Genomic DNA, 10,940 nt, shown 5'->3' with positions numbered 1-10,940 from the left:
TAATTAACACTGTCCCTGCCAACCCTTGGAAAAAAGTCTTTGCATACTGTCACCATGCCAGATCCCCCAAGGGACACCTGTGCAAGCCGGGGTGCCTGAAACATGTTTCATAGATGGTGTGAGGGTAAGCTCTCCTTTTGGGAAACCTTCTTGCACTATCTGCATGACTTCAAGAGAAACCCTGCCCTGGGAATGTGCCCTCGGATGGTTTCTAAGGAAGATACAGCTGAGGCAGATGGTGCTCAGACAAACCTATTCTTGGCCCACTGAAAGACTGCAAGCTGCAGCATGCAACACAATACTTTGTGGTACTAAAGGACCTTCCAAATGAGGGTCTCACATTAATTAATTAAGCCTCAGAGCACCTAGAAGGAAAATCTATCCTATTTTACCAGCAAGCTCAATGAGTATGCAAAGGTCACACAGAATAGAGGAGCAAAGGAAAGAGAGATCCTGGTATCCTGACTCCTGACTCCTTGCTGCATCTATTAGCTCATGAGTCCCCTACGAGGGACATGCATGGAGGACAAAATGTGACCTACAGCCATTCCCCAAGGGGCACTGACAGAGAAGTTTAATAAGGTGCAGAAGAATGAGTAACAGGGTTACACAGATTGACACAGGTCAATAAAGAATATGGCATTAAGAAAATTGATCCTTTCAGAGCTTCCAGCCACGTGCCTATGTCCAAACCAGACGTGACTTGTGTCTGTGTTTCATACGACACCACCAAGTACCCACCAAAGGGCTTTCCTTCATGTTTAAATAATGAAATGCAATGTAATGCCAACAGGTGCTTTTTTCATCAGGAGAAGGGAGAAGAAGTGAAAGCATTTGGGTGGGCTGAGGCAGAGCCTGGTTTTTTCCTGCCTCTCCCACCCCTCCCTGTCCACATGGCTCATGAGAAAGAGGTCACCTACAGCCGGATGTGCCCTTCTGTCTGCAATGCCCAGGAGACAAGCACATGGGCACTGGAAGAGAGAGTAACGTGTGTATGATTGGGGTGTGCGTGCACGGAGTAGCAGCTACGGTGTCTGTGCAAAAGACGGGAGGCTACCATGGGGAAGAAAAAGAAAAGTGCTTTACAGGTCATCCTGGAAGATGGTTGGTATCCCTGTGAGAACATTTCAGTTCGAATGCTGCCAAATACTTGACTAAACGTCTTGGGACTTTCCTAGCACACCATTTTGAGTGTCTCAAATATCATACAATTTCAGCTTGCTTGTGCAGGGAAATTTTGTCAATCTGCCAGACTAAAGTAAATATTAAGATCATTGCTGTAGGAAAAGAATATAATGTATAATCAATAAAGGACATTCTGGCAAGCTCAGCTGGAACTTAAGGCTAGCTGTGTAAAGCATCACGTGTATAAATTCCAGCAACAAATGTAATTGCTCTTTGTTCTTTGTCTTGCAGCCGGAATAGAATTTGATGGAGAAGTCGAAAGTGACACAGAGAGTGAAGGTAATGTAGAGATTAACAAATGTGATCTTGTTTGAAATACAAGAGGTAATACCTTTTCTTTTTCTCTCTGGCTTGTGACGTGCTCTACAGCATGAACTATTTCATGAGCTACTTGCAAGCAAACAGATTTTTCCCTTGAGGTGTGACTTATAATAGTGATATGTAAACCACTGTTCTTAAGTAGGCTGTCCCCTTTCATCCATGCTCCCAGAGCAGGAGGTTGTCAGAGCCCACACTGCTTGGGAGTCAAACCCTAGTAAATCAAGCACTGCAGTAAGGCATCACCCTGTGCAGGGCTGGGACCACTTTGCATTGTACTAAGGTCTGTTTGCCCTTCCTGTAATGCTTTCTTAGACCATAATACACTGGGATCTTGATTAATCATGTCCACAAGATGATGAAAATGAAAATGGATTGGAGGCAGACTGATGGCTGTGAGGGAAATCAGGAAAAGCCCATAACAGGATTAAAAACATCTTTAACCCTGCATGTAGAGTATAAATAAAGAGAGATAGCTAAGAGGTAAGATCGTAACAGCACTGGATAGGTGATATAAATGGAATTGTTACTGCAAAAAACAGTTCACAAATGTGTCTGTATTATCCATAAAACATGAGAAAGTAATTAGCAAATGACTGCGATTTTTTCTTTTTTTTTAAATCATATCCACCTTTTCCATATAGGCAAAAAAGGCAATAAGATAAAAGTAACAAATGAATTCTTCACATTTAATCTAATATTTGATGGATTGAAATGAAAACTGTGACAGTTGATTGCCCCAAAGGAAAATTTTCCCAAAGAGGATAGGTGGTCCTTTGACCTAGATCAACAACTGAAATTCAGCTGAGATGGACAATTACATAGTAACTGAAACCCGCTGAATGGCTCCTGAGAAATTAGTTAAAAGCTCCTTCTCATTCCCAGTGTCAAGTGTGACAGCCACCATCTACTACTTTTTTACCACTAACAAGCAGAAACTATTGCCTTGTTATCAATTTCTAACTTTTCACCAAAACAAAAAGGCAAATCCTCAAACTCTTTCTGCTTCTATTTTTCTCACCTTTTAGGCTCCTCATTTAACACTCTGGATCCCATTCCAGCACAGTTTCCTTCTTCCATTACTTCCAACCCTGGCAAAAAAAAAAAAAAAAAAATAAATTACAAATGTTTTATTTGTTTGAACACTTTACTTTCATCAGCCAGAAATGTTGGAAAATTAGAAAATGTACTAATGATTTTAATGCACTTGGTTGTAAAAGAGATGTATTTTTTTTTTCTCCTTTCCATAACATTCTGCAATTAAAGCATGCTCCATTTCAATCCTTGAAACTAGAAGCACTTCTGACTTCTGGAAAAAAAGAGAGGTTTAGCTTGCAATGCCAGTAAGAATGAAATGTGCCTCAGAGACTATCTGGGCTTTTTCTCCTCCTCCAATACAAAAGAAAACTCAGAGAAACAAAACCGGATATTGCCTGAGCTGCACCTTTTCTCTCTATAAACAGAAGAACTCCTTCCCAGCCTTGAAAAGTAAACATCTTTCAAGGACATCACATCAACAAACAAACTACACATTGTATACCAGACTGCAATTTCTGTTTCTTTTGTTCTGGTGTGTTTATATGTCAGGAAGATATCTGTCTGTGCTCTCTGATGGATGGGCTTTTGCATTTGTAACTAATTTCTGATTTTCTTATGGTCACATAAAAGTCACTGATGAGCTAAATGAACCGTACTATCTTAAATGGGAGTTGCATAACCAGAGTTAGATGTACTTCTTGGAAAGGGCATAACACAAAGCCCACCGAGGTCAACAGGCACCTGCTTTTTGACTTCACCAGGGTTGGCATCAGGTATCCTGGCTGCCCACACTTTTCTGATGAATCCTTATTTGGCCAGCATGGATCCCAAAGTAATTGGTTTTTATCACTTACAGAAGATGAAGTAAAGGACAAGAAAGCTAACAAACAACGCCTCAGGGAAACTGGCAGAGCAAGCAGACTTCAAAGCAAAGGGAAAGAGAAAGACAAAGAAGACAAAGAAGACAAAGAAGAAGATGACAGCAACGAGGAAGACAATGGTTGTCAACAAAATGGAGCTTCCAGGAGAAAAAACTACCAAAGGAAAAACAGAGACGGAAAAAAGGCAGGAATGGAAGGAAGCCAACAGAGAGAGAGAGGCAAAAAGGCTCCTACCAAAGATCAAAGGGAATCAGAAAACAAAGAAAAGAAAACAACCAAGGAAGGAAATGAGGCGAAGAACAAACAGAAGGAAGACAGGAAAAACAGGTAATTAAACAATCTCTGACTATGGTGCCTTGTGTCAGACTGGCAGTGATACTGACATGCTAGTGGCATATGGATCAGAGCGGCAAAACCAATAGACTGCAAATAAGTTTGTGTTCTCCTAAAAGAGACACAGCAGAGGAACACAGTGTAAAATGCCACACAACCAAACTGTTTCCAGGTCACTATCATTTCTCAGCCAGGATCAGATCTGTGCAGGTAGTGGAATCCTAATGCCTACAGCAGGGGTAGACAGCTCGAGCACTTCGGATCTGCACACATTTTTTTGGTTGGTCTGTGGAAACGTTCAAGATTAAAATGGATCCCTCATGTTTTCAAGTCTCTTCCTCTTCCAAATATCACCTGTCCCAACCTCCTGCTTCTCCCCATATCTCCCATTTTGTTCTGAAGGCATGAAAAGCATTTCTCCAGAGCCAGCTGTAGCCCTCGGCAGTGCTTCTGTATAGCTGAAGTACAGTCCAAAGCATGATGCTGGGTGAATTATGGTGGGGCGCAATTGCCTCCTCACGATTTTGGCTGGAAACAGCCTTGCTCCGAGTGTGAAGGGCACTGGCACTGCACTGAGCCAGGGGATGGCGAGGCACTGTGCCCACATCAGAGCAGGATTCCTGGGCCAGTGGCACTGTGCTTACCCCAAGTAAGACCTTCCCTCTGTCTCCTGTGAGTTTTTCTATTCTGTCCTTTATTTTGTGTGTCATTCAGTACTTCTTCTGCTTCTTCCAACTCATCTGATGAGGAGTCACTGTCAGAGGAAGAGCTTGCGATGCTGATGGAGCAGGTGGAGCAAAAGAAAAAACTGATTTCTACAATGAGAAACAAGCCCTGGAGGATGGTGAAGAAGCTATCAGTGCTCAGGTACCCCTCAAACTGGAAACCCCCATCCCTGGCGTCTTTGCTGACTGTAGTCAGATGCACTTTGCCTTTCCCTGAAATTGTATATTTGCTGCTGCTGCTGCTGTAACACCACAGTCTCAGAAAAAGTGACGGGCATAGCCTGGCCAGCCTGTCTGGGTTTAAATGAGCAGTTAAAATGTGCAATCTGATTTTCAGCCTCCGTAACCAAAGAACAGACAAAGTGCAAATCTGTTCAACTGATACCCATGGTCAGGTCATTCTACCCTTGTATTTAAAACCAAATGACTCACTACTGACAGGCTACTTGTTAAAGCCAACTCCATACCCTGGTTTGCTTATTCATGTCTGTTGTCAGACAAATCAGAGCAGCAAAGTGCCACCTTACTGCACAGGCCTGAGACGGGTCTGCTTGGAAAAAACGCTACATTGTTTGCAGAGGTTTATGGAAAAAAGCTAATACTGCCATGCAGACCCTGCTGAATGTGGCAACAACTCAGGCAACAGCAGAGACCCAGTAGTGCAGGGAAATGGGAGGAGGTTGGGAAGGGCAAACCAGGAAAATCAAAAACCACAGGTCAACAGGGAATGGCTCATATCAAACCATTCTCATATTGAGGCAATGATTCAAATCCCAGCTTTATTGGTTAAGAATCCTCTGAAACCCCTTTCTGACAGGAGAGATTTCACAATAGCATTGCAGAGCATGCACAGCCCCACGGGGTGTGGTGATGCCCTTGCTCCGTGTTTGCCGAGCAGTTGCTCAGAGCTGCAGTCACCGGGCTGTGAAGGCTGGCAGTCACCACGTGTCTCTGCTTCTCCCTTTTACACTCTAAAGGCGATGACCTGTTCCATCTTCCAATAAAATCATGAGCCATGAACTCTGACAATTAATTCTGAAAATCTAGGTAAAGATCTATACAGAGAAACTGCATTAAAGTAGCTTTTCTCTCTCACTGGCATGCTATGAGCCTGAGCTCATTACAAATAAATTCTTATGTCCCTAAAATTCCAAAGTTCTGAAAGGAAAGAAAAGAAAAAAAGAGCAAAGCAGAGTTATTTCTGGCACTTTTCCCCTTTGGTGTAGGATCCTGGCTAAAATTCTACCTAGGATCATATTTGACAACATACTTCCATCCTTTCATCTTATTCCTGAACTACAGCAATCATTACTGCCTACTAATAAACCTAAACAATACTGTTGCACTGCTTATGCAGGGCTCTCCAGAAAGGCTCTCAGCATGCTGTACATTCATTAATTATTTTGGATGCATAAACTCAACCCTGAGACAAGAAATTATTAGCCCCATTGCACAGACGAGGAATGTAAAACACAAAGAGAGTGAAACAATATGTTTAAGACTTAGAAATCTCACTTTAGGTTTGCAAATGAGGCCACAGGTGGCTTTCACAGGGTTAAAGGCTGAACTAGTCAACTATTTCTACCAAGTGGAAGTCCATCTTTCTCGTAGGTTTAGGATTGCAAACAACCTCCCAACTCCTAAAACTTAATCTCTGCTCATGATGCATTAGCAACACTAATTTATGATATAATTTTATTCACAAATTCAGCATACCCTAACACGATCTATTTAGATTATTTTCTCTGTATTTCCCTTAGAAATCCTATTCTAAACTTAATTTCATTTTGCAGCTTGATTTTACTCCTGACTAGCATACACTCATTCCTCTGGTGCTGAGATTATACCATTGGGCCAACTGCACATTGTTGATATTTATCCAGGGAGGTCTTCATGGAGGGAAATTCTGAATCCTCTTGGGGTTTCTTTCACTAGGCAATGTTATTTCCTTCTTGACCTATGCATCAAGAGAGAGAAGTTATAACAGGCCTGCAGGGTGGGAGAGCTCTGTAGGAAGAGAAACAGGCGGACTTTTGGTTTACACTCAGGGAGAAGTGTGGAACAATATTTGGGGCACATCTCTACATGAACATAAGCGCTTTGGGGACCTCCTACCTAGTCCCAGATGGGCATGCAAGCTCTACGTGGCACAGCAACACCAGCAGCAGATAGCAGCCAGAACCCCATATGCACAATGGGGTGTGGAAAGAAATCAAGCCCCCACCTTCACACAAGCATAGCTGTCATCCCACTGTTGGAGGCAGATGTGAAAAGCTAAAGACCCCTTTGCTGTTTTATTAACCTGCCTGTTTATTTTTCAATCAGGGAGGCACAAGCTTTTGTAGAGAAGTTTGAAGGAGCTCTGGGAAAAGGGAAGGGCAAAAAGTTGTATGCATATAAGATGATGATGGCAAAGGTAAGTGCTGCAATGATGTCAAGGAAAGGCTTGATACTCAGTCAGGCATTCAGTACGTTTGTGGGTTTATTAACCTCTGTTTAGCAAAAGAGGCACCAGGAAGTCTGAATAAAAATTCCTGTCCTCATTCAAAACAATATTAGCTGACTTCAAATCTATTGCAGAAAGAACAGGGGGAAATTTATCCCAACCTGAAGGTCACCCATTGTGACCTTCCCTGAAGCAAGGGATGGTTGCAGGAGCAGGGAAAACCATGGCTTTCTGGTTGCAACCTCCAAAACCTTGATCTGTGAGACAAGGTACCCCTAACGGGGAGAGAGGCCATGTTAAACTCTTGCAATACCCCATATACTCCCATAAAATTTCATCTTCCCCAATGATGAGGAGATAACAGGGAGAACGATGGCTGTGTTTTAAGACTGAAGCTGGTAACCAAGTTGCATGTTGTCATGGAGATTATATTGAGAAATGCAAAACAGAGACAGGCTTGAGACGATGAAATCAATGGGAGTTTAGCTGCTAGTCTGATGAGCAAGGATTCAAGTTCCACATTTTATCATATTAGATTTTGTTTTAAATAGAGTTGGTTCTGAACCAACTCTTTCAACCTAGAGTAGGTCTGAATTTTCTTCCCCCATGTAGTATGGTAAGCTCATAGCTCAGCTACAGCTTTCCAAAAGCCTGGAATGGTTAAAACTCAGATAATGAATGTGAACGCTTGCAGCTGGGGGGCTTTCAGATTGAAGGGTGTTTCTAAAATAGTCCAAAAGAACAGACTCAGACCACAGTTCTTGCTTTGGCCTTTACACCCACTCCCAGCCATGCTACCAAACTCTGACATTAGAAAGCCCTGTAAAGAAAGCAGCCTCTCCCTTCACACCTCTCTGCTCACTGTGGTGTTATCTTGTTTCAGAAATGGGTGAAATTTAAGAGAGACTTTGAAAATTTTAAAACCCAGTGCATACCCTGGGAGATGAAGATAAAGGAAGTGGAGAGTAAGTGGAAGTTGCTCTGTGGTGGCAGTGAGACATTTTGCAAGACAGCTTTGCCTTCATCCTAACAATGTTCCAGCTCTCTGGTCCCTGATCATCACTCACCCAGGGCATCAGCACCAAACAAGGAGCATGCACCCCAGGCAGCTCCAGGCATTGCTGCCTCCATCAGTTGTGGGGACTGTTGGGAGGGTCATGGACAACATGTTGGGGAGACCTGAGGGTAAAGGGGTCCAGGTGCTGCTGAGCACAGTTTAACCCTCCCAAGCTCCTAACCATGAAACGTCTTCTGGTTTAAGGTCACTTTGGCTCCTCAGTCGCTTCCTACTTCATATTCCTACGGTGGATGTACGGAGTAAATCTTGTCCTTTTTGGGTTAATATTTGGACTGGTTATAATTCCAGAGGTAAGTGCTTAATTCTCCTTTCAGTAATATCTTGCCCAGCGCTTGACGCAAACATGAGATGGATAACAGAAACAAATATCTTATAACAGGCTTTAGAAAAATAAAACATATGAGGACAAAAGACTGATTACAAAGACTGTTACTGACACAGAAGCAAAAGATGGATTGATATCAGGAGACCTAAAACACTATCAAAGATCCTGCCCATCTAGCAGCTGAAACAGGAGCTCAAAAACCTAATTTAAGACTAGTTTTACATTTTGGCTAAAGTGAGAAACATGACATATCAATCCTAGACACAAGATCTGATTTGCAAGAGCCATAAGAAATGGATTGTGCTCAGAAAGTAATTAAGAACTCCCATTTTGGGCCCTCTGAGGGGCATGTCCATGGAACAGCAGCCATGGCACAGTCCTGCAGGAGGAGCTCTTGAGGGAATAGACAAAAAATTTCCCAGCACTTTGCCAACTAACATTTGCTTGGGAAATAGCCTTCCAATTCAGATGATTCACAAGCAATAGTTTTATTTTTAGTTTTTCTATTTCTTGCTCTTCTTGGAGAAGGAAAAGGATCTCATAGCCAAATTTATATGATCATTTATTGAAGATTTTTTTAATGTAGCCATTACAGCTCTGGCTAAATTACTCAGTGCAGTATTTAAAGGCTGTGCAATCCACAGACAGTGGCATCTGTTCTGTTCAATGCAGAATTTTATGAAGCAAAACTGCAGAGTAGAGTCTCTCCTGAGGACCGTGCTTTTGTTCTCCTTAATGTGCTTGCTCACGCTATCAAAAGGGAAAGCTCAGTTTCCTCCCAGGGTGAAGAGACATAACCATTAGCACTGAACAATATAAATGTGTTTTGTTAGGAACTATGCATATGGTAGAAGCCTTCGCCTCTAAAGGATGCATACTGTTACTCATTGCCTACTGAGCTGTTACGATATGGAGAATAGTTGGGCAATAAACATTTAATCATAAATTATTTTGGATGTAATTAGATAGCCCTAAAAAATAAGTGATAGTTATATGCTAGGACCTTTCTAAGCCATGAATGCTAATGAGATATTTTAGTATAAGCACCAGTCAGAGTCTGCTTGTAAATATATTAACTTTCCATAGCCCTTGCCATTCTCTGTCTGGACTTCAACAGCTGCTGGACCAGCTGTAAGACCTGCTTCGCATGGTGCCATCAGGACAGGCGGTGCCATTGAAACTGTTCTTTGCATCTTTTTGTTGTATGCTTTTTGCCCAAACCTAATTACCTTCTACCTCACCTTGAGAACATTTTTCAGTTCAAGACTATATAATACAAAATATACTGCAAGCTCAACCCAGTGCTTTTGACTCCTCTCAGAGGAGGAGCCCTGCATAAATAGATGAAATTAATCCCTTTATTGCCTTAGACCCATGAAGTTCAATCAAAGAACTTCTTGCTAAACTAAGGACATTTCAACTGAAGCTGTTCATTGAAGGATACAGTTCCTCCTCGGCAAAATATTTCCTGTGCAATGGATGTGGCCAGGGAAAGGGAAATCCTCTGGTTATTTGGATGAAATTAATTCTAAATATTTTAAACTGCTGCTTTAGTATTAAGAAATAAAATATATATTAAAATCAACAACAACAACGAAAAAGAAAATCAGCCAAAAGCAAACCAAAAGAGACTCATTAAGAAAAAAACCTGTAAAATCTGTTTGGTGTGTTATACTACACATCCATCACTGTTATTAATGTTCTCCAGGTCCTGATGGGAATGCCGTACGGGAGCATGCCAAGGAAAACTGTACCCCGGGCTGAACAAGCAACAGCTATGGATTTTTCAGTACTTTGGGATTTTGAGGTAAGCACATGAGTATTAATCATAAAAGATCAGTTGAATACCTCCTAAAACCCTTCAGAAGTTAGTAGTGCTACAAGGATAAATTTGTTCTAAGATACACCAGCACCTATTTTTTCCAGAAGTTGAAGACACCTGTCTTTTGTTGCAACAAAATCTTTGTGGATGCCCAGAGATTTCTGGCCAAAACAGCACGTACACATGCAGGCACTTGCATATGGATTTGAACAACTTCCATATACAAAAGTGCTGGCTGGCATACGTCACACGTGTGTATGTATACACAAAAGCCATTCTGCTTCCACTTCAAAAGGCAGCCAAAGGTAGCCAAAATGAAGGTGAAAGGCTGGAGCTGCTCCAAGCCAGGCAGCTAGAAGGTGACTTAAAGCTGTGAACCCCCTTCATGGGCAGGGAGCACCTTGCCACACCACTGAACTTGCTCATAGCCTCAGAAAGAGGATTGCTCCTCATGTAGGTGCCCTCCCTGTTCCCCTGATGTGTTTATATGAGCCTGAAGCTGGAACCAAAATTTATGACTTGCACCCAAAGGGAAAACCCAAGTTTTCAGCTGTCTGTTTAGTGCTTGGCTGCAACAGCAATTCACCTCCCACCCCAGTTCCTTTGAAGAATTAGGCCAAAGAGATTAAGTGTTTTTACCGAGTAGCCCAAAAAAAGATGTGCGCAAGGAGTGAAGAGATTCTGCTGTGACCAATACTTTGGGACCTGACTTTCAAAGTTGCTACTTCTGGAAATATTTTTTTAATGCTTGTTGGCACTGGCCCACCTGTTACAAGCACGGGATCAAGT

At 42.2% G+C, this 10,940-nt stretch overlaps 1 protein-coding gene across 1 annotated transcript in view; it reads left to right on the top strand.

Moving 5' to 3' along the window:
• Positions 1-1,058: 1,058 nt before the first annotated feature.
• Positions 1,059-10,940, top strand: part of TMC2 (transmembrane channel like 2) — a 31,166-nt gene continuing 21,284 nt past the window's right edge. The window contains exons 1-8 of the mRNA XM_027659464.1: positions 1,059-1,104; positions 1,417-1,464; positions 3,398-3,749; positions 4,470-4,622; positions 6,806-6,896; positions 7,810-7,891; positions 8,188-8,294; positions 10,038-10,136. Coding sequence (XP_027515265.1) covers positions 1,059-1,104; positions 1,417-1,464; positions 3,398-3,749; positions 4,470-4,622; positions 6,806-6,896; positions 7,810-7,891; positions 8,188-8,294; positions 10,038-10,136 — 978 coding nt within the window. The remainder of the gene's footprint in view (positions 1,105-1,416; positions 1,465-3,397; positions 3,750-4,469; positions 4,623-6,805; positions 6,897-7,809; positions 7,892-8,187; positions 8,295-10,037; positions 10,137-10,940) is intronic.

The sequence above is a fragment of the Corapipo altera genome, unplaced genomic scaffold (assembly GCF_003945725.1).
Source record: "Corapipo altera isolate COAL_440 unplaced genomic scaffold, ASM394572v1 44b, whole genome shotgun sequence".
Classification (NCBI taxonomy): Eukaryota; Metazoa; Chordata; class Aves; order Passeriformes; family Pipridae; genus Corapipo; species Corapipo altera.
The sequence above is the reverse complement of the archived record's forward strand: the minus strand, read 5'-3'. Positions and strand labels throughout refer to the sequence as shown.